General features: G+C 41.4%; 1 protein-coding gene across 2 annotated transcripts in view; it reads left to right on the top strand.

Moving 5' to 3' along the window:
• Nucleotides 1–24,514, top strand: part of dx (deltex) — a 319,771-nt gene that overhangs the window by 122,844 nt on the left and 172,413 nt on the right. For both annotated transcript variants that reach the window (XM_067108869.1, XM_067108870.1), the window contains exons 8-9: nucleotides 5,102–5,427; nucleotides 5,578–5,739. In XM_067108869.1, coding sequence (XP_066964970.1) covers nucleotides 5,102–5,427; nucleotides 5,578–5,739 — 488 coding nt within the window. The remainder of the gene's footprint in view (nucleotides 1–5,101; nucleotides 5,428–5,577; nucleotides 5,740–24,514) is intronic.

Genomic DNA, 24,514 nt, shown 5'->3' with positions numbered 1-24,514 from the left:
GCAGCGATACTGAGCCAAGACCTGGGTAGTGGATGTCCTTTGGGAGGGACATCAACTCCCCTTCGAGTTTCGGCCACCCCTCACCAACTCTCCAGTCTGTCTCCCTACCTAAATTCCCTGTTTGCCGAAGGATCTCACATTCAGGAAAGAAGTGCAAGCCATGCTGAACAAGGGTGCTGTGGAAGTCATGTCGGATCGGTCCCCAGGCTTTTGCAGCCGTGTCTTTCTCATAGAGAAAGCTTCAGGGGTTGGAGACCGGTCGTAGACCTCTGTCCCTTGAACTGATTCATTCACCACACTTGGCTCACAATGGAAACGGCTCGCTCTGTGCTCGCCTCCATCAGGGAGAACAACTTCATGCTTACGGTGGGCTTGAAGGATGCGTATTTTCAAATATCCATCCGTCTGTCCTCCCTCAAGTACCTCCGCTTCATCCTCGGGGAGACGGTGTTGCAGTTCAGGGCCCTGTTTTGGGCTCTTGACCACTCCTCAGGTGTTCATGAGAATGTTCACCCTGGTGTCAGCTTGGGCCCTGGTGTCAGCTTGGGTCCATTCACTCGGGATATGTCTGTTGAGGTATCTCGACAGTTGGCTTGTCCTGGCAAGCTCCCACTCGTGGTTGCTTCAGGGCAGGAATCGACGACTCGAGTTTTGCCACAATCTAGGGATTGTGGTAAATCTCGAGAAGTCCGATCTCACCCCCAAGCAGAGGATGAAGTACCTGGGCATGCTGATAGACGGTAGCAGCAAAAGTCTTTCCCTCAGACTCTCATATCAGGAGGTTCAGGAAGGCAGCACAGCTGTTCCTGTCTTGATGGGAGCAGCTAGCTTGACAATGGCAAGTCATCACCGGTCACTTGTCATCGTTGGGGAAGCTGGTCCCTCATGGGCATCTTCACCTTTGTTCCCTTCAGTGGACACTGAAGGAGTACTGTTCCCAGTCTCGAGACTCTCAACCCTTTCTCATTCCTCTCTAGGGGGAAGTGAGAGAGGATCTAGACTGGAGGTTGGACAACAGGAACCTCTTAATAGTAGTATGCAGGCCCTCCGGACATGCTTCTGTTTTCAGACTCATTGACCATGGGATGGGGCGCACACCTGGAATTGCTGGCTTTGGGAGTGTGGAACCAAGACAAGAAGTGCCTTCACATCAACATCCTTGAACTCAAGGCAGCCTTCCTGGACCTCCAAGAGTTTCAGGATCGAGTGATGGGACACACTGTGGTTTTGATGAGCAGCAGCACCATGGTTGTGGCATACGTCAACAAGCCCGGGTGTCTCGTATCCCTTCCGCTTCACCAGTTGGCGATGCAGGTGCACAAGTGGGCAGTGGCTCACTCGGTAGAGCTGTCAGTCAGAAACATTCCAGGCAAGAGGAATGTAGTGGCAGACAAGCTCAGCCACCAGAGTCAAGTAATAGGGACAGAGTGGTCCCTTCACTCGGACAGCACAGAGAGGTTGTTCGATGTGTGTGGGCGTCCAGTCACAGATCTGTTTGCCACCCGGCACAACAGAAAACTTGAGGTCTTCTGTTCAGTCGTGCTGGACCCATGGGCCTTTGCGGAGGATACTTTTCAGCACCCGCCGAACAACCTTGACGTCTATGCCTTCCCTCCATTTTGTCTGATTTGAAGGGTGATCAGCCAAGTGTTGGTCACCCTGAGTCTCAGGATGGTTCTGGTGGCTCGCGGCCATTTGGTATCCTGACCTGCTAGCTCTGCTCTCCAAGGCACCGAGAGAAATTCCTCCCTGGCCCAACCTTTTCTGTCAACCCCACGTAGAGTGCAATCTGTGTGTCTTCATGGCTGGCAGTTATCTAGCATCTCTTGCGAGTGAGAGGCTTTTCAAGCTGTGCAGCAACAGAGATGGCTGGATACCTCAGACAGTCCTCTGTAGTGGTATAACAGAAAGTGGGCCATCCTCTGTGGTTGATGTCATAGACAGGATCTCTACAGTTGGAGCTTCTGTTCAGCAGGTCGTGGACTTCCTAGTCTTCCTTAACCGAGAGAAGCCTCTATCCGTTTCAGCTGTAAAAGGCTACTGATGAGAAGCTTCGAAAGGTATTGTCCACCCAGGGACCTCAGGCCCCCTTGCATGGGAGGTGACTCTCGTTTTGAGGAGCCTGACTAGTGCACCGTACAAGCCTTTACGAGAGTCGTCAGACAGGGATCTGACCCTCAGGACTGTGTTCTGCTTGCCCTGGCATTGGCAAAGAGAATAGGAGAACTGTATGAACTTGCCTTCAATGTTAAACAATCGAGGGGATGGGGATCGGTTATGCTCAATTTCGTCCCGGATTTTGTAGCAAAGACTCAGGACCCATCGGTCCCTGACATTAGGTTCGAGTCCGTCACAATCCCCTCCCTAGACGACTTTGTAGATAATGACCCAGACAAGGTGCTACTTTGTCCCATTAGAGTGCTGTGGCACTCTCTGAAGAGGATTCGTCATCTCTGGCCTGAGTGTCGATGACTCTTCGTTAGCACTGGCTCATCCAGGAAAGAAGTGTCCAAGAACACTATTTCTTTCTGGCTTTGTGAGACAATCAGGGGAGCGTACTCTGCTGCTGGCGAAGACGACACTGGTACCTTCCGCACGAGAACTCATGAAGTCGGGAGCATTGGTCCATCCCTCTCATTCAGGAGGAACATATTGGTTTCTCAAGTAGTGAAAGCAGGGTTGTGGTCTCAACAAACCGCTTTCACCTCGTTATACCTTTGGGACATTGCCCACAAGTCCTTTGACACTTTTTCCTTGTGACCTATGGTGGCTGCTCAAGTTGTGTAGCTTACCTGGCTCCTCTAACAGGACAGGGTTGCATCTCACCTGAGATGTTCATTTGTGGATGCAGGAATGAGTGCGAGTGACTGGCCTCTCCTTCATCTCCTCCCTCTCATCCTTCGTCTCTTCCTTCAGGCATAGTGGACTTGAGCCATTACATATACTATATCTGGTGCTTGATGCAGGTAAGCTTATATATTGAGCTTCTATTCTGTTTTTCCCTTCCAGGATTATAGAAGTAAACCCGCTCCTTCTTCTAGCAAGTGGAGGAAGGAGATCCTGACAATAAAACAAACCCAGTACTGATATTTGCCTTACTGTTGCCAACTTTTAAGGTTCATCCTAGCCCATTTTTATATGAGGTTACATTTACCTCCCTCATACAAAAATGCCCAGAAGTCTGACAATTGATCATGTGTTACCACACCCTGATCAATTCGTCAGAGTCAGGGTTCCCTTCCTTGCTCTATCGACCAGGAAGAGAATTCCAGGTGTGGTGAACTCCAGTCAGTTCTAGAGACTTACTCAGATTCCTCCCTCCAACCAGTCAATCTTCCTAGTGTAAAGGACTGATGCTTTGTATATTGTGTAGGAACGAATCACAATTTTGTAAAGTAAATTGTATTTTTCCTAGCTAAACAAATGTGAGGTCCTTTACATTACATTTTATGCCCACCTCATGCCACCCCTCAATCTGACACTTGGGCCGAAAAGCAAATTGGAATGTTTACATCTGGACAGGATGGACTCCTGCCTACCAGACAGTAGTTAACTGCCTAATCACCTTGTTTGAAAGTTCATTGGCCATTTCCAGCTTCACTGTAAGTAATTCCTAATGTAAAGGACCTCAGGTTTGTATAGTTAGAAAAAATACAATTTACTTTAAAAAATTGTGATTTTATATTATTTTTACTTACGGAAGCCACCATTGAGAATCGGCTAGTTTAACAACTTGTCCACTTGATAGTTATGGTAAATGATGTCGCAATCAGCTGTTTCTCCATTCAGTTGTTCATGTCGGTGCAGGTTGACAATCCTTCATCCGGAATTCTAAAAACCAGAATTTTTTAGTGGAGGTTGGAGTATCATCATAAGTATAGCAGTAGATGAAATGCAAGATGCAGAGAGAGAGAGAGAGAGAGAGAGAGAGAGAGAGAGAGAGAGAGTATCATCATAATTATAGCAGTAGATGAAATGCACAGAGAGAGAGAGAGAGAGAAAGAGAGACGCACACTATTGCCCTGGGTAGGTTGTTACAGTAAAATATCGATTTGCAAAAGTCGAATAATAGTTGTACTGTATTGAGAATAATGATATTGTAATTTTAATAAAACTTGTTTTACTGTATCTAATCATATTGCATGTATTATTGTCATATTATCATCACATTACAAAATATGAACAGAGCAGTCATGTGCTATTTGCATTCTGGTTTTGTTTACATTCTTAAAATTGTCAGCTGATTGGGTTTTACCGACATCATTGTTTTTAGTTTCAGAGTGATACTTAATTTAGAGAGACATTTCTCTCATAAATGATCAGATGTGGGTTTAAAAATTGCAAGTACTATTTTATTTATAAACGCAGTAAATTAATTGAAGTACATGTGTGATTTTGTGAGTGTCAGGCATTGCTTTTTGCCTCCAAATCATTTTGGAGTCTGCTCATTATTTGTTTCTTTAGCCACAGCTATAATACCTGCTGCTTCAAGTTAGAGGCATACTTTCCTGACGCCTTCTCCATTGCATGACAGATGAATAAAAATGTATTTGATTTTTATTTATGTAATTACAATGAAAGTAAGCAAGTTTTTAACAAGACAGCTGTAATGCAACTGTTAGTAAATGTGTGTTAGTTACGGTAACTCATATCAGCAAACTGTACCCGTAAAATAAGATAAAAGCTATTAATATAAACTGCCGGACAGTAAAAGCTTTAGCATAATTTGTAGAGTTAAAAGAGTTGTAAATTAATGAAGGAACAGTAACAATAATGCAAGGGATGCACCTGATTTGAAAAAAACAGTTCGGTGCTCAATCTGGAGGCAAAAACCCTCAAATCAATATTTCCATTTCACACTGATATCCCACGATATCCCACGGTCAGTTATCTCGGTGACTACTGTAGTAATCTAGAGAAATACAAAAGAACATAAATTTCTGCTGGAATTTTTAGCTACTGTATTCATATCTAAGATCTGATGTAATATTGGGTGACTTGCTTGGTGTATTGTACATTCTGGATAAATCTTGTTTTTATCCATAGAATTGAAAATTCCTGTTTTGATAGTAGAGAAATACCAAACACCCTTTTATATCAGATGTTTAGCCGTAATACTGCTGGCTGCACCGGAAGTGGTAGTGGTAACAAGAGCCCTACTTCGTTCTGTGAAACTGAGGACAGTCGATCTGGAGGAGGAGGAGGGGGAGGAGGTGGTTCAAAGGGTGGGAGGGGAAGTAACAATCCTCCAAAACCCTTGCCTAGAAGCCAAGTTCCACCTGTAGCTAAACCACGGACCAATTTACCCCAGCATTATGTGCAGCAAAATATGGACAGTCATCATGTTCCTCCCAGTCATCATCCCCATCATCGCCAATATCAGCAAGATGTGGATGGACATGGAATGTTAGCTTCTAAGACCCTACGGTACTTATTACAATTTTTGAAATGTTAAAAATTGACATTTGTTTTCAAGTATTTTACAGAATTGTAATTTACCAAGTGTGTGAAATATTTAAGGTGAAGATATGGTTATCACCAGTAAAACAAAATTACAAATGATCTTATCTTTAATAGGAATGAAAATGGTGTTAATCGCTATGGGTCAGACAGAACTCTGGATTCTGATTGTAGTTCACTTAGCGGCCGGCGACAGAGTGTTGATACGACTTCCACCTACCTTTCAATGGAAGATGATCACAATCATAATGTAAAACACTTCAGCCATGAAGACAGAAGGTGAGTATTATGAATGACAGCATGACAGAAAGCTTTGTTCTAAAGTGCATGGTATAGCTCTTTTTGGTATTTTAAAGATAAGATCATTTCCTCTTTAAAACAATATATGAATTGCATGTGTTCATACCATAGTCTAAACCCTCATTTTAGATGTACTTACTCAAAAACATTTGTAGAGAGAATGGGACCATCCTTGTGAGGATTACCAGCAGAGTTTATTAGAGCTCAGATAAACAACACTTTTTAGATGTCTTTTTGATAGTGTAGTTGCTTGTTTTGTCCTCAGGGAGTTTCTGTACTCTCTGTGGTCTACCAGAGCTCCATGGATGACCAAAGTAATGCCAAAGAATTCTCTCATAGCTGGTCTCATGGCCGGGTATTGTGTCATAGTGATAAACAATGTAACACTTGATAGAGTATATAATGGACTCAAAGATAAGGGGACACTTTCCCAAATCTTTACAGCAAGGCTGTATACCCAGGTTCTTCCATCATCAAAACTGCTTAGAAGTGATTAATACGCATGCGTAGTCTTCCGTAGTGTCAACCACAGACCCGACACGGAGACCAAGATGCATTACTCTCTTTGGTCAATGCAGTAAAGTTTATTATTACCAGCGCTCCGAAAAAATTCAAAATTTTTATGAGATTTCATTAGTGAGGTTCATGGAAACATCAAAAATACTAAGAAAAGTTCTTGATATTAAGTTCCAGTTAAAATTTTAGTTTTAAACTTTTGGAATTAATTAATAATTAATTTGTGTGAGAAGCCGGAACCTGGCGTTTCTTGCTATCAATGGTCGGCGCTTGTGCATTGTTGATTGCTAGTTCATAAAGCACAAATTGTTTTAATTGGTCATTCTAAATAAATGTTTTAGCTAAAAGAAATGTTCACAATTTATCATTCATGTAGAAAATCCTTTCATATTATACAATGTCTACAATAGTCTAGGCAGTGAGTGAGAATAATTTAGACTGGATTAATAGTTGATGTTGTCTGTAGCCTCTAGCCTAGGATTGCATATCCTTAAGTGGCATAGCTTAGACCAAGGACCCGAGGATCAGATAATAACAATTTCTGGGCAAAATAAATTGGTAGCCTAGCTATAAGACTACATATTAGTAAAATTTTTTCCTTTAAATAAGCCTGTACACTTAAGCATACTGTAATCTAAATAATCCAGGACTAGGCAGTACCTTATATTAAGTGATGATAACTTTTTACAAAACATCCCGTCATTGGACTAAATCGTTAGCCTAGACCATGTAACTTAGGACTAGTTGAAATAGTAATCTGTGGTGGATGAGATGGTAACTTAGCTGTAAGGCTACATACTAAGGTAATTGTGTTTTATGTAACCCATACCCTTAAGTGTGAATTAGATACTAATCCAGATTAGGCAGTAGCCTAGACTAGAGTAAGTGATAGCCTACCTATAAGGTAACAGATTAATGAGTTAGTGTTTTATATAGACCAAATAGCCTAGGATTGCTTATAAACAACAACCTGGGTTAGACAAAAATAGTAGCCTAACTAAGAGGTTACATATTATTAAGTGTCTGTTTTTGTATAGCATATACATTTAAGAGTGATCTGTAATAATCTGGATTAGGCAGTACCCTATGCTAGGCTAAGAAAGAACAAATAAGCCTAGGATTATATATAAAATGTATCTTAGGCTCAATAAAAAACCTAGTTTTTACAACTTGGTAGTCTATCTGTAAGGCTACACACTAGTAGGGTCTTATGTAGCCTGTATCCTTAAAAGTGATATAAACTTATATCCTTAAAGGTGGTAAAAATCTGGTTAGGTAGTAATCTAACCAGATTAAGTTGGAACCCCTCTTTAGGGAAATATCCTACTATTAGCCTAAGACAGCAGTGGCTGAATATCAGATAAAAGAAGTTAGTCTTGGCAACATAAAACAGAAAACCAGATTATAAGAGGGTTCTTTTCTGTACAGTTTATATCCTTAGGCAGTGGCCTAGAATGGGTTAAGCAAGAACTCTCTAAGAAATCCTCTATTCTTAGCTTAACGTAGATTATACTAGAAGTATTAACTTAAGCCATACAAAAGAGTAGCTTGGGGTAGTTAAACAAATTAGTTCATAGCAGTTAGTCTGAATGGCATGGCAATTAGTATTAAAATTTCACATAGCCATTGCAAAAAGACTAACAGTGTATAAGTAATACAGCCATATACAGGTATGAAAATTAACCTAAACCTTAAAGGGCTTAAGCTAACATAGATATTTAGTTAACCCTTAAACGCCTATTGGACGTATCATATGTCGACTAAAATTGTCTGTTGGGTGCCGAGTGGACGTACCGTACATCGACTACAAAAAATTTCAACCTTCGGTCGACTTTGACTCGACCGAAATGGTCGAAAAACGCAATTGTAAGCTAAAACTCTTACATTCTAGTAATATTCAATCATGTACCTTCATTTTGCAACAAATTGGAAGTCTCTAGCACAATATTTCGATTTATGGTGAATTTTTGAAAAAACTTTTTCTTACGCGACGGGCGGTAACTCAGCCGAAAATTTCAGAAATTCTTTCGTCATTTTGTCGTAATTTTTGCACTGTTTTATATTAGCCGTTACATAAAGTTTTATATATGGAAATGTGCGCAATTTCATGTACAATACAGCAAAATACAACCCATGGTTGTAGCTTTTATCAGTTTGGAAATATTTTCATATAAACCACGATAACTGCCAAAATTTCAACCTTCGGTCAACTTTGACTCGACCAAAATGGTAAAAAAACGCAATTTTAAGCTAAAACTCTTACATTCTTGTAATATTCAATCATTTACCTTCATTTTGCAACCAATTGGAAGTCGCTAGCACAATATTTCGATTTATGGTGAATTTTTGAAAAAAACTTTTTCCTTACGTTCGCCCCGAAATTCTTTCGTCATGTTGTCGTAATGTTTGCACTGTTTTATATTAGTCGTTACATAAAGTTTTATATATGGAAATGTGCACAATTTCATGTAGAATACAACAGAAAATAACTCATGGTTGTAGCTTTTATCAGTTTTGAAATATTTTCATATAAATCACGATAACTGCCAAAATTTCAAGCTTTGGAAAACTTTAACTCGACCGAAATGGTAAAAAAAACGCAATTATAAGCTAAAACTCTTACATTCTAGTAATATTCAATCATGTACCTTCATTTTGCAACAAACTGGAAGTCTCTGAAATATTTCAAAATTTTTTTTTTCCTTACGTCTGACAGTAACTTTGGCCGAACATCTCAGAAATTCTTTCATCATGTTGTCGTAATGTTTGCATCGTTTACATTAGTCGTTACAAAAACTTTTGTATATGAAAATGTGCGCAATTTCATGTAGAATACAACAGAAAATATCTCATGGTTGTAGCTTTTATCAGTTTTGAAATATTTTCACATAAATCACGATAACTGCCAAAATTTCAACCTTCGGTCAACTTTAACTCGACCGAAATGGTAAAAACGCAATTGTAAGCTAAAACTCTTACATTCTAGTAATATTCAATCGTTTAACTTCATTTTGCAATAAATTGGAAGTCTCTAGCACAATATTTCGATTTATGGTGAATTTTTGAAAAAACATTTTCCTTACGTCTGCGTGGTAACTCGGCCGAACATCTCAGAAATCCTTTCGTCTCGTTGCCGTAGTATTTGCACCGCTTTATATTAGTCGTTACATAAAGTTTTATATATGAAAATGTGTGCAATTTCATGTACAATACAACAAAAAGTAACTCATGGTTGTAGCTTTTATCAGTTTTGAAATATTTCCATATAAATCACGATAAATAGAAAAAAATTGACTTTCGGTCAAATTTAACTCGACCGAAATGGTCGAAAACTGCAATTGTAAGCTAAAACACTTACAGTCTAGTAATATTCAATCAATTAGCTTCATTTTTCAACAAACGGGAAGTCTCTAGCACAATATTTCGATTTATGGTGAATTTTTTGAAAAAAAATTTTACATCCTCAACATATGCGTTAAATCATGCATCATTTTGTGATAATATTTTCTCTGTTTTGCTTTGATCGTTTTAAAATTTGTTATATACCAAAATCATCGCAATTTAGTGTACAATACAACTAAAAAAAATTAAGTCATTAGCTTTAACCATTTTGCTTACAGCACGATTTGTATACAATTATATATATACAAGTTTTTTTTTTTTTTGCTGTCATATATTCCAATATTTAGATAAGATAATGATATATTTTTTTCATTTCTGATGGTTGCATACTAAACTTCAGGCAATGACAAAAAATGAGCCAAAAATGAACTCTTAATCTTAAAAACTAAGCGTGCTGTGATTTTTTGAAAAAACTTTTTTCCGCTTGCGCTAACTCACCAACGCCGCCAGGCATACGGGGACGTTTTTTGTAAATAGGGCTTCAATATTAAAGGGTTAAATGTATTACAACTAGACACTCGTAATCAAGTTAGCCTGTAATATGGAAAATATATGAGGAACTACAGAAGTGTCCCTTGTTAAAAACAATTAATACTATCTAGCTTCTAATAATTTGTTTTTATATCACTACAAGGCCACCATTATGCAGGACCCTCAGCTCAAGTGTTCTGTAGCAAATTGCTTGGTTCACTTTTTGCCAGTGGGTACAGCCCATACCACCTACCTTGAGCATAGTCCTTGTGAAAAACAAGGAAAATTTGCTTGGTCACCTGATAAGTGCAAAATTTGTAGTATGCTCCTGGCAGCAAGTTTTAAGGACAAAACAGCTCATTTTAAGCTGTCTCAATGGTCCTAGGGTTCAATAGGGGTGAGGAAGGGGATGATTATATCTTTCTGGCAGAACTCTGGTAGCAGATATTGAACCCTTTCTCAGAACAAGACCTATGTTTGGGACAAAACCCAGTAACATCAGTCCCCAGTACCTCCCAGGTTAACCCCATGGTGGAAATAGAGGAGTCTTAAGTGGGGATGATGTTCTAACTAAGGAATATGAAGTAGACATTGCCACTGAAATGGTCCTGCTGAACCCAGAAGGATCAGGGACACAAATGTCAGCTAAACATGGTAGAAACCTTCCAGAAGGAATTCTATTCCCCATGCAGCTATCAATGCTGAAGAGAATCTTTCCCCAAAAAGGGATACTGTACTAGGAGCCACCTAACTCCGACTGAAATTACTACATTTTTGAAGGGGTATAGTAGCTTATCCAAGACTCCTACCCCTTGGTTAACAGACAGTTACAGTTCAGTTGCTGAAGCTCAATCAGATTGCACAAGCTCCCCCAAAAGGGATACATATCTTGTGGCATTAAATCAGTTCCATAAAATTATGAGTAACATCAAAGATGTCCTTTCCACAGAACAGCAATATATAAGGGACATGGTGCATGATTCTGAAAAGGAAATTAAGTCAGTCATGTACACCCTAAAGTGTAAAAGTACTACATCATGTAACCAGAAAGTTAGAACAGATACAAATGCTGCCCAAACAAGGTCTAATATTAGAATTCCAACTGGAAACAACAAAATGGTCAGTTTGGAGTACAAAACTTCCACTCAGAACATAATAGGGGCTTCAATACTCACCCCTGATGATACTGACAATTCTTGGCAAGACACCTCATTGTGCATTTTCTCTCCCAAAGGTATCTATGTAATTAATGAGAGAAAAACTTGGATCAAAGTTGTACATATAGAGTTTTTAGACAAGGCAGGAATCCCTAATACAGAATGATCCCTGGTACCACCTTCACCAGACAAGGAGAAACCACTAAGAAATGATTCTCTTACCTGTACCTATAGCATTAGAAGCTATAGAAAACACCCTTTACCAGGTCAGTGAAAAATGGATCTCTACTTCCATTTTGCATAAGACCCAAGTTGCTCACCAAGTAGCCCCAGCCTTCTGTCCCTTCACTTTCAGAATTATTATTCATGTGAAGGCAGATTTTCAGAACTTTGTTAGTGACTAAAAAATGAGACAATGTCAGAATTAAAACCATTTGCCATGGTCATCCCAGTCTTGGGAAATTCCACCAAAGAATGGGCAATGCTACAACTCCTTTTTGAAAAGGAAAAAGCTCCTTTTAGATATATCTATGCAGCAGTTTGGGACCCTTGTGAGAAGAATCTCAGAGGGGACAGCCTCGGCAGAATTTCATGCTAGGACCCACCTCCGTAATAATATAACCTCTACCACCTTGCTGGAAGTTACCATCAAAAGGCTTCCAGACGATTCCAGAACAATTTTGCTGTTGTGGCCAAAAGTTTTTTAAGAGTCCTATGGGAAGCACTCTGTGACTTTCTAGAGTGGCGCATCAAAGCGCAGATGGAAACATGGGAGGGCTCCAACAAGTCACCTCTCAATTTATTTCATTATTACTCTCTGACCCCTTCTGTAAGGACCTGCTTGAGGAGTCTGTTGTGGCTAAACTTGATGAGCAAGCAAGCCAACAGAATTGTACAGAGTACACTCTAATGAGAAAAAGGGAATTCGTGAAACAAAAAACCCAAAACTTCCCTTTACTCAACCCAAAAAGGCTCGCTATGATAAAAAATCCTATAAGCCTCCAGTCACCCCAAAAAAATTTTTCCTCAGACCGGTAGGTGGTCAGAGGGGACAACTCCCTACAAAGGGACAAGTATAACAGCAGCAAGGAAATTGTTTTCACAAGGTCTGAAGACCCTCTTATAGGGGAAAAGGAAAAGCAACACCTGGAATGCTTACCAAGGGCAAAGGCAGAGGAAGAGGGATACCAATAGGAATTGTATGGTCGGGGTCGAATTCGACAACACCACAGGCAGTGGAATTCTTTCCCCTTGAGGATATAGCATTATTTTCAAGGGGGGGGGGATTGGAAACAGTCTCATCACTCCTCCTCCTTTAACCCTTAATGGTTGGATCCCCTCAATAGAGGATCTAAAACAGGTTTTGGGTGGTGGATGGATTCCCTCTGAGGAGGATTAATATTTTTCTTGACTTGGAGGTGAATTGTCTTGCTCCTCTCTCCCCCATGACATCTTTTTATTTATTTGCTCATAAATATACCCAGGGATTACTGTTATATTTAGTTCTTATCTTTTATGATATGATGTCAGTTATATTTGTAATTTTGCAAAGAAATATTAGAAAAAAACATGTATAAGTCCAAAAACAGTTACTGCATTTCCCAATCTCAATAAATTTATTACATAAATATTTTACAACAAATATGCTCAGATTTTGTTACTGATTTTAGTTCATATCTGTTGTGATATTGTGTGAATTGTAATTATAATTTTACAAAATAAGATAAATTCTTAGAAAAAGCATGTATATTTTGGCAAAATTTATGAGTGTTTTGTAAAAGAGGCCCCACACAGGGTTGTAAATAGTCACTTTCAATTTCCCGTGGAAGGTGGGGAAAATTTTTTAGAATATTTTTTCTTACACCACATGCATTTGCGTATCTTGCTCTTTCCATTGATGTGTTTTTCCTTAAACTGTATACCCCTTAAAGTTTGCTCGATCTGGTGGGTTGCATGATATATAATTAGCCCGTCCCTTAAGGGTTAAAGGGATCCTTCCAAAAGCCAGACCCCTTTCTGGAAGATTACGTGCAGAAAGTTCCTGTTAATGGGAGCCATAGAGAAATATAAGTATATTTGCCACCATCTCTGCAGAGTCCCCAAAAAAGGATTCCTCCGAATGAAGAGTGATCCTCGACCAATCAACATTAAACAAGCACATTGCTTGCCAAAAGTTTCGGATAACTACCCTTGCCCAAGTATGTTCAGTCATTCCAAAAGGGACTTGGACATTTACAGTAGATCTGGAAGATGCATACTGGCATGTTCCTATTGCTGTTCCCTTCCGCCCTTTTCTAAGGTAATAGGGAAAGATATGTACAGGTTCAAAGTCATGCACTTTTGGGCTAAACAGTGCCCCAAGAATTTTGAACAAAATTAGCAATGGTAGTTGTTCAAGGACTCAAACAAGAGGAAATACAACTAATATCCTACCTAGACTGGTTGATCAAGGAACCCACAAGAAAAGAGTGCTTGAGGAAACCTAAGAGCAATGGTCAAGAGACTGCAATCAAAATGTTTTATAAATTGGAAGAAATAATAAATTGGAAAAAATCCCACCTCATGCCAGCAGATGCTTTCAGTGGCTGGGACTGTGTTGGGATACTTTTCACGGCCTGTTGTCTCTTCCCATCATACTTAAAACAGAATAAGGCAAGTCCTCAAAAGGTTTCTTGCACAGCCCAGAGTTTCCAGATGGCAAATAGAACATATGATGGGCCTGCTGCAGTTTGCATAAATAATAGATCCAATACTCAGAATGCAACTAAAAATGTGAACTCTGGCTATCGCATGCAAGCAAAAAGATATGAGACTGACCTCATCAAAAGACTAAAAAAAGTTGGGGAGATACTTCGGCCTTGGACCCGAAAGGAATCTCTGGTGAAACAGGTCACCCTGAATCCTCTGTCTATATGTAACAATACATGCAGATGCCTCGTTGGCGGGTTGGGAGGACATTGGGAGGATTATCAGGTGGCAGGGAGGTGGTCAGCTTCTCTAAGGAATTGTCATATCAGTTTCCTGGAGCTGATGGCTGTATGTTTGTCTCAGAAAACTTAAAGCTCAAGAAGAGACACACATTTTGTGGGGTTTAGACAACATGATTGCAGTGTCCTTCATGAAGAGGTTGGGATCATGTTCACCTCCTCTCAATATGATAGTGCCAGCCAGCCTTCGGATGGCTCAAGCAAGGAAGTGTTGTGTGTCTGCAGTTCACCTCACAGGGTCTCTCAATGTAATAGCAAACTGTGTACCAAGGAAAACGACATCCTCAACAGAGTGGATGTTGGACAACCACTCTTTTCAGACAATAGCCAACATGCTTCCACAACCGGAAGCGGATCTGTTCATCACATATGAGAATCACAAACTCCCAGTATACATGTCTCCGAACTTGGATAGTCAAGTAACAGCAAGAGATGCCTTCCTACAAGACTGGAACAAATGGAGGACGACATATGTTTTTCCTCCATTGTCCCAGATTTTGAATGGTTTGAGCAAACTTCTAATCTTCAAAAGAACAACTTACTTGATTGGCCAAACAGGCATTGGTTCCTATTACTTCAACAATGGTTTAAGAGATCAATTCCACCACCGTCCACTGTTCTGTCCCAGACAGTAGGAGGGAAAGTCATTACACATCATCCTTTCTGAGCCAAGACCTTCACACATAGATTTTTTAAATATTATCTACCGTGAAAATTACTCGCCCAACATTGCTAGGTACCTAGTGCAAAGATTATGGACATCATCTATCCTCCAATACCAGTCTCTATGGAAGATATGGTTAGATTATATCCATACTGAGAGCCCAGTTAAGATTTCTATGGAAACACTTGTAAATTTTCTTATAAACCTTTTTGAAGACAAACCCCTTGCAGTTACAACAATTATGGCATACAAGGCAGCATTAACAGAACCCTGCTCAATGGATTCTGGATTGACTCTATTATAGAAGTTGTCACTTCCCTTCTGTGGTCTTTTGCTCTACAAAGACCTGCTCCTGAAAGGCTTCCAATTACTTGGTCCCTGAAAAATGTCCTTAGACTTTTATCATCCCCTCAATTCAGTGGACCCAGTGCTATATAAAAGGCAATATTTCTTGATTGCAGTAGCATCAGGAGCTCATATTAGTAAGCTGGGCTCCCTGAGATGGGGACGATACATCATGCAAACAGCTGACTATCTATTATTATTGTCCCGGGCCCATCATTCTTGGCCAAGAAGGAGGACCCTTTATTTAGGAAATCTATTCTGATAAGAAAACGCAGTTTAGCAGACAAGACATTATGCCCAGTTCCAGGACTTAGGTTTACGTAGAAGTCACGGCAAACATCCCAGAGGGTCCGATTCTCTTACACCCTAGCACAAACTAACAACTCTCCCTACAAGGGCTGAGAATGATTGTACTGTCTCTCATTAAAAAGGGAAATCCATACTCCTTTCGTAGGTCACATGATATTAGGAAAGTAAGTATGTCATTAGCCTTCTTCAGAGATGTCTCTTTTGAAGAAGTCTCCAAATGTTCAGGTTGGTCATCAGAGACAGTATTTTTAAAAAACATTATTGCCATGAGCTCGAACAAATTCCTCTACACTTTGTATCAGTAGGTGGCATGGTTAGTCCTAACCCCTAGGTGCTACAGCAGAAAACTAGGGGTCTTATTGACGTTGAGTATGCTAACTAACTCTAGGAGAAGGGCAACAGTACTGCAACCAAACCCAGCATGCTTAGGTAAGGCACTGTAGAACTACATCCTAAAACATAAGTTCGTGTATAGTTTCATGTTCTTTAGTACCAAAACCTAAAGAGTATTTGAAATAAAGATTGGGGCTTGAAATTTGTGGCTTGACCTGGGACCAGAAATGATTTTTGCTTTGGGGTGTTGGGATTAAAAATTGAGAGCTTAAGCCTGTTTTGTCACCTGTCAATTTCTTTGTTAAGCTCCTTGAGGATGAAACAAGCAACTACGCTATCAAAAAACAGGTTTTGACATAGGAAAAACCTATTTTTGGCAGTCGCTGTTGAGTCCTCAAAACCCTACCACTTCCCTGATGAAAAGGCATGGGATTTTGGCAAGGGATCAAACTGCATTGACCAACAGAAAGTAATGCTTCTTGGTCTCTGCGTCAGGTCTGTTGTTGACACTACGGCAGACTACGCATGCACATTAATCACTTCTTCTCCCCCTTGATGTGGGAACACCTTGACGTGGTGAGGGGCTATTTAGTATATATTTCTTTGGACTAATATTATGGAATTTTCCATTTTTTGTCAAATTTATTGGACCTGATAAATAGAAAAGATTTCATAGCTGGGATTGGGTTTATATCAGAAACTAATTAGTGGGAACTGTGGTAGGACCATCAACTGCCCAATAATGTTTGGACCTGAGAGTTAGATTGATAGCTCAAAGGTGGAACTATTCTTTAGGGCTGGACCACGGATTCCGGGGAGGGGGGTTCTGGTTCTAGGGATAAGACTCGCGGCGTTCTATCCAGTTTGCCCATAACATGATTAGGGTGGGGATGATTTTATTCTTGTAATACTCTCAGTCCTAGCAAGCGGGTTTGGCTTACATTTGGGCCACTCTAATTGTGTTGTACCACCCCCTATGGGGTAGGGTTGGGATGCGGACATTTGGGAGACGGCTCTCGCTTGTGCCATTGGTGGAAGAATAAACTATGAAAAGCTGATATCTTTTTAAGGTTTTCAGGTTTATTTTTTTTTTCTCCCTCTCAGATCTTTATGATAGGTAAAAATAAAGATTCGAGTACCCCTGGGCCCTTTGATGTTAGTGACTAGGCACAGTTGACGACCACTGTAACCTCCTCTGACAGCTGTTTAGAAAAATGTAAAAAAAATCTTAGTGTAATTACTTGATCGCTATGCTCCAGTACACAGCAAACCTAAAAAAAGGTAAATATTTTCTTGACCCAACCTTGACTCATTTTGACTTCCTCTTTGAGAGTGGAAGTTGGTCAGGGTTTGTAACCATGAAAACAGAACAACAAATTTCAGCCCTAAAGTTGGAAAACTTCCTATTAAAAAGACATTCAACGACAGAAATGTTCAGACAAATAAAAATTAAGACATGGCTTGTAGAAGCCACAACAAAAACCAATATGAAGACATTTATCCATAAAAAATATTGACAATGTGATTGTAAAAGAAGCAGTACATGATGAACAGCATTCAGGGTACTATTGTACTTCCTGAAAATAATGACGAACCAGTTGATGAAATATGCTGTTGGACTTTTAAAATGAGATATCCCAAAGTCCAAGATTGTAAGGTATATATAATACCTAGTAAACAGAATAATTAAGTATGAAGAATTGCAAAAATGAAATCTGAGGGTCAAGATCTACTTTAAAATGTTAAAATTTTGAGCCAAAATAGAGAACCAAGACCTTATGTTCCAAAGCCACTAGAATGTTAAAATTGTAGTAAATATGGACACACGAAGAAAAACTGTTGAAATGAACCTGTGTGTGCTTATTGTGGATCTGACGAACATGCCACACAATGGAAATGTAGTGAGCCAAAGTGTGTAAACTGTGGACAAGATCATCATGCAAAGTCCAAAGAATGTACGTACAGGTACTCTATATTCAACACAGAATTGAAAATGTTGCCAGAAAGAACAGGGATGTCTGTAAAAGAGGCTAAGTTGCAATTAAAAGTGAGAGGAATTCAAGATCCATCTAAGAAACATACATATTCTTCAATAACAAGAACCAATAATGAAACAAAAATGCATACAGGTAGAAGTAACGGAGCATATAAAAGTAAATCACAAGAAGAAATTAATGCTCAAGGGAAAATAACTAAAATGGTAACGAATAAAGAAACCGGTACAAATGATATGGATAACACTTTATCAAATTCATTTGAAATATTAATGCATAATAAGAACACAGAACACAGGAGGATGCTACTACGGAAGTAACAGAGGAGGGTCATGATGGACTGGAAATTAAAGATAAAAAGAGACCTTTGGAAAGAACACCACCCAAAATGAAGAAACCAACAATTATTAGAGAAAACATTGGTCAAACCAAAGATAAAAGATATGAAGAAAGAACAAAAACAAAAACAAGCTAAGAATATACCTTTATCTCCTAAAATAATAGTAAAACCTATGGATACAGATATCCAAAACACCTAAGTGGAAGAGAACCGTACCATAAATAACAATGACTATGTCAAGGGAGAAGAGATTACTCCATCGCCAGTAATTGGTATAACAAGAACACATAAATAAAGAAATATACATGGTAACACATGTGGATGTAATGATTGTTTCATTGCATTTTGCAATAACAAAAACATAACAAAAGATGGTTTAACAAACATTATAAGAAATTTTATGAAATATAGAAAAAAAGAAACCACTAATTTAAGCACCCATGAAAAAGGTTGCATGAGCATTGAACACTTAATATATTATAAAGATAAACAAATGAATGTCGTGAGTAAATTATTAGAAAAAATTCAAGTTGATAATACAAAAAAAAAAAGAGAGCAAAACTCAACTGATATAACATAATGTTTTCAATAGCTATATTAAACTGTGGAATGTAAATGGTCTACAGAACAGATTACACCTAGGAGAAGTACAATGGTTAATAAAAGAAGATAAACCAATGGTATTATGTGTACATGTCAACAAAATAGTGTCAGCAATAGGTAAATACATCTTAGCATCAACATCACGAGAGGATGAAGGAAATTTAGGTACAGCTCTATATGTACATAACAAAGTAGTTCATGACAAAGTATATACCTGAAACATTACTGACTTGCAAATATCAAGTATTAAAATCTGAACAAAAAACGATAGAGGTTTTTGCCCTTCCTCTCCTTTTCTCTCGCTCTTGTCGTGCAACACAGCTCACATAGCGAGGGGATCTATGAGAATCTCTGGGCGCCCGGTGAGTGCTGTCCCACCCCTGGTATGGTCGCTACTTTGGGTTACCAACCTCCTGGCCTATCCTTCCCCTTCCTTTTAAGTCGACTGTTTCCCTTCGTGGTGCTTCCTACATGTTCGCACCTCACTGTTGGGATTCATACGAGGCCAGTTAGCGATTTCCACCTAACTGTCTTCTGTTTTATTTACTTTGCCCCTCCATTTTGCTACTACCTGTTCGGTGTTTCGTTATCTTGTTGGGCGCTCTCCTTGCTTACTGCTCCGGCGATTTTAGTGTTTAGCGGTCGGCGTTTTTTCCATCCACCGCTATCACTTCGTTCAGGATATCCTCCTCCGGGGGTTTTCCTCTCTTGGCTCTGAGTGCGCCCACTTCCGAACAGTTCATAACCTTCCCACTTTGTTTGTTTCCGTCACATATTAGCCCACTTCCGAACAGTTCATAACCTTCCCACTTTGTTTGTTTCCGTCACATATTGTTCAAACATGGTCGCTTCGGAATGTTCCATTGACTCTGTTTTTATGTCTATGAGTTTTGTCCTGTTAGCCCGGTTTTCTCCGGGGTTTTCCTGGTCTGACTAGGCTAAGTCGCTGCTCGGTACTCTGCTCCGCATCCGCTCCAGCATGCCCACTTCTCATACGTTTTTCAGCTGGTTTTGTCGAGTCCAGGAGTGCTCCGCTATCCTGCAACAAGCCAGCGATCACGGAGTCTATAGTTCCCATTCAAATACGCAGTCTGTTTTGGAGAATTTATAGTTTGGCACGGAAGGTTATGAAGTACGCTATGCTCTTCCCGAGCAGACTTCTTGATGAACCCGTAGGTTTTATATATACCTGTCGGTTTTGTCTCCGCCAAACTCCGCCTCATGTGACTTATTCTTGGCTCGGAAGGTTGTAAAGTACGCTATGCTCTCTCCGAGCAGGCTACTTGATGAATCCGTAGGTTTTATTTACACCAGTCGGTTTTATCTCCGCCTAACGCCACCTCATTTGGCTTATTATTAGTCGCTTGGCACCCGGCAGATTGGCGTTACGCTATGCTCTCCCGAGCAGGCTACCTGATGAATCCGTAGGTTTCATATACACCTGTCGGTTTTACCTCCGTAAAGCTCCGCCTCATGTGGCTTATTAATAGTTGCTCTTTCGGTGTTTGGGCTCTCTCCGGCGAGATTCTCGTGGATCGGTAGGTTTCATATACGCCTATCGATTTCTCCGCCAAACTCCGTCTCAGGGCGAGATTTCGGGGGAATCGGTAGGTTTCATATAAACCATCGGTTCTCCGCCTCATGTGGCTTATTAATAGTCGCTCTTTTTGTTTGGGCTCTCTCCGGCGAGATTCTCGGTGGATCGGTAGGTTTCATATACGCCTTAATCGATTTCCCTCCGCCAAACTCCGCCTCCGGGCGAGATTCTCAATAAATCGGTAGGTTTCATATACACCTAATCGGTTTTTCTTCGCAAACTCCGCCTCATATGACTTATTAATAGTTGCTCCTCCGCCTCATATGACTTATTAATAGTTGCTCCTCCGGTGTTTGGGGTCCTAATTTTCCCCCCTCCTGAGGCCGGCCGCAAGTCTCGTAACTCTTCGCCTGTTAACTGTTTACGGAGAGTTTTCTGAAGACGCTAACAGCCTTCTGTCTCGTTCTCAACCTGTGAACATCGTAACGGAGCGATAAGTAGGTGCGAGAATAATTGAGGCAAACCTTTTCCGCTTAGCTCGGAATTAGGTGAGGCAAACTTTTCCTTTAGGGATTCGTTAGCTTCTCATCCCTTTCGACGGTTCCTGGTCTACCGTCCCTAAGGTGAAATCAGTCAAAAAGACCCTTTTTAAACCAAGAAGACCATGCTCCGGGACCCCTTGAGGACGCCTCGGATCTCTAATCCGCAATCTACGAGTTTGGCCTCGGCTTCTGAAAGGGACACAGCCCAAGCAAAGCAAGGCGGTTACCCCCTCCTTCCTTTGTTGAAGACTCTTTTCCGGTCTCCTTATAAGGAGCTCGATTTGAGGGTCATTGTCAACCTATCAAACTATCTATCTACCTCATGGTCCGTGCCTTCCCTTTCCCAGGAGCTTAAATCCCAAAGGGATTAATCTCAAGACTCATTGTCAATGGATCACCTGTTAAATCCTGCTCCACTTGAATTCTACTGCCCGGCACCTCCACCTCTTTTCCCCTCCAGTCTGGGGAACCTTGGCGCCTAACCCTTTATGCTTCCCAGCATGAAGGCACCCTCCTGTTCGGGGGTGTGGGCACACGGAGGTTGGTGGAATTGCATTTCTTCCCTTCCGGCCTGGTATCCCCTTATTCAGGTTTTACCAGACTGTCAGAAGGAGCATGGCATCTATCTGGCAGGATCCCTAAGTGAGCCCTCATCTTCCCTAGGGCTGGGCACATCGCTCATTGAGAACTCTAACGGAGTGGCAGGCGGAGAATTCCAAGTTCACGCCAGCTATGGGGTCTTACCGTGCTCTCTTTGAGAGCCCTGCTTCCTACCCCTTGTGCTCCGAATGTAGCCCTCTTATCAACAGGCGTGTTTCAAAATAAACCGCTGAGGCATTTCCGGGAGACAGATATCACAGATACGCTCACAATGAATCTTCTAACCCCGACTACTCTTCTAATTTATTCAGCGTACAGCTCCCTAAGCTTCTGGAGTCAATTCCCGGAAGCTGAAACAGGGTGTAAGTCAGGCTTGCCTAATCCGCCTTGAGCCAAAAAAATCTTATGAACAGTTTCACCTGGAGAATTAAAATTTTCCCAGGTGGGCGCGTTGTTGACGGTCCGTCTGGGGCTACTAATGTTACTCAGAGCCTCCGCTCTCGTGGGTGTCTACCTTACGAGCGAAACAGTTGATCTTGCCGGGCCCTATCCCAAGTCCGGCAAGAAGTTCATGTAGTTCAAGAGCCCCCTGCTCAGGCGGTGGTGCAGGCTCTTCAGGTTTCTGCCCCTGGACAGCCGGGCAGCCTCACTCCCAGCCTCCACCTGGATGTGTGGGGTTCAGCCAACACATCAGCCCCTTGTAACACCCCCGTGTGTCTCTGCCTCCCCATGTGCCTCCGCCGAGTTTTTTTGCTTCATACGAAACCCAAGGAAAGAATTTTCACTAGACATTCTGCCAGAGGCTCTGACCCTGGGTTATCATAGGAGCAGGAAGCATCCTACTCCTCTCCGAGAAATTGGGAAGGCATACGCCAGGGGAGACAATCAAGCCTTCTCCCTGTAGTATTTCTCATATCGGTGGGAGGCTGTACCATTTTCGGGGCCACTGGAACTTCAGTCCCTGGGCCCAGAGTATAGTTATCAAGGCCCGGGTGGAGCTGGACTGTTGTCCCCTCCCCAATCAGGTTCAATCAGCCTCCGGCCAGAGTTCTGGAGGTCTTTGTGAATGGCCTGTCAGGCTTTTTCAGTCTGCCAAGGAAGTTCCCTTCCACTGGAAAGTTTTTCCGGCGTGTCCCACTTATTTTCCTCATTCAATGCGGCAAGTCTCGGTTGCTTACAGTCTTGTGGGTTCGGATCCTACTGCTCCGTGGAGCTGTAACCACCTCTATAGACCTTTCCGACGCTTCCTTTCACATCTTGGTTGCAGAAAGGTTCTATCCCTTCTTGGGATTCAGACTCGGGAGCAGGCATGCACCCTTCAGGTTCATGCCCTCCTCAATGCAGCTCCAGAGTCTTTGCCAGTTTGAACAATATGGTAGTTCAACAGCTCCGGTATTAGAAGGCTATGCTAGCTGCATATCTAGTTGCCTGGCTCATTTGGGCACCCAGCGCTGGGAATTGCCTGAGGGTGCCGGTCATTATAATCGGTTTTCTAGAGTCTCTGGGCTTCTAAGTAAACAGGAAGGAATCTCACCTGATTCTGGAGGGTAGCCTTCAGTAGTTGTGAATCCAGTGGAAGCGAAAGAGATAGCAAGGGCACCTATCATTTCATCCACTCAAGCATACCTCTCTCAAGAAAAGGTCTTGGGTTCTCTCCAGTTTGCTTCAGTGATGGTTCTCCTTCTGAAGTCAAAGCTGAGTTTATAACCAGGGTATGGCGGAGTCAGGACGTGTCTCCTTGATTCCTCCTGTTTGAATAGTAGGCCTCCGCCTTGCACAACTATCAAGTGCTTATCGAAGTCAGTTCCTCTCCAGCTTTCCCTCCGGCCTCAGTATTCCACACCGTCACCTCTCAGGGCGGGTGGGGTGGATATTTTTGGCCCAATGAAGTACATGGAACTTAGTCGGTCACGCCCGCAGTTCCATATCAACGCTTTGGAGGGCTGTGGCAGTCTTCCTGTCCTTGGGAAACTTCTTCCTCCCAAGAGGTTTCATTTTAGGCTGGTTCTGAACAAAACAGCAATAGTGCGCCACTGAACAAGTGGTTTTGGACTAGAGTTGCTTCATTCAGGTTATGGTTCATTCTTCTCCATAACCAACAGACACAAGTGCCTCTGTCTACCACCCTCCTCATAGGGGTCCAAAAGGTCACTACTTTTTCCCTATCCAGGGCCTCCCCCCTGGTGTTGGAATAGTCCTTAGACGGAGCGTCATTCAGGTAGTTTTGTGACCTTTTCCTGGCCCTGGAAGTAGGTCTGTTTGCAGCCCAATTCAGCCACAAACTATCAAGCTGTCACGTCTGGTATAAACTCAGCCTGTGTCAGCCCCCTCAAGTTCTGATGCCCTGGCTTTGTGGTCTTTGTGAATCTTACAGTTTAGGAGGAAACTGATATTGGTCCTGTTATTACTGTTTTCCTAAAATCAGTTAAGGGATCCTACTCTACTGCAGTATGGTTCTGCAGTTAAGTATCTAGCACTCTTCACATAGTTTTCGAAGCTACAGTAATGATGCAGCCGCATTGGCCTTGAGGAAAGTGTTTTGTTGGAACCAGACTCACAGGCTCTTAACTTTCATCCCTAAGATCTGTGTTCGTCTAAGACCAGTACTCCGTCCACATTCAGGTTTCCTGGTCTTTGAGTAATGTATCGGAGTTAGCTTCGTAACCAACAGTCATCTTGTTCTTACCTTTCCTTGTTGGGGAAGACCCAAAATTTTTAATCAGCTTAGCTTCTAGTGTTAGTTTTCCTGTACTGTCTGCCCTGTCTAGCGGAACCAATCATTTTGGTTTCTCATCAGGGGTAGTGTTGCAATTCCTCACCCTAACTTTCTATCTACAGTTGAAGGTCCTCATTTTCGGTGGTCACCTTGGAAAGTACTCCCCTTTTACAAGGTCTGTTTCTGTGCCCAGTTTTCTCCTTACAGGCTTTTTTCGACAGGACCTCGCAATTTTGTC

This window comes from Macrobrachium rosenbergii, chromosome 9 (assembly GCF_040412425.1).
Source record: "Macrobrachium rosenbergii isolate ZJJX-2024 chromosome 9, ASM4041242v1, whole genome shotgun sequence".
NCBI classification, from domain to species: Eukaryota; Metazoa; Arthropoda; class Malacostraca; order Decapoda; family Palaemonidae; genus Macrobrachium; species Macrobrachium rosenbergii.
This window is presented reverse-complemented; position numbering and strand designations above follow the sequence as displayed.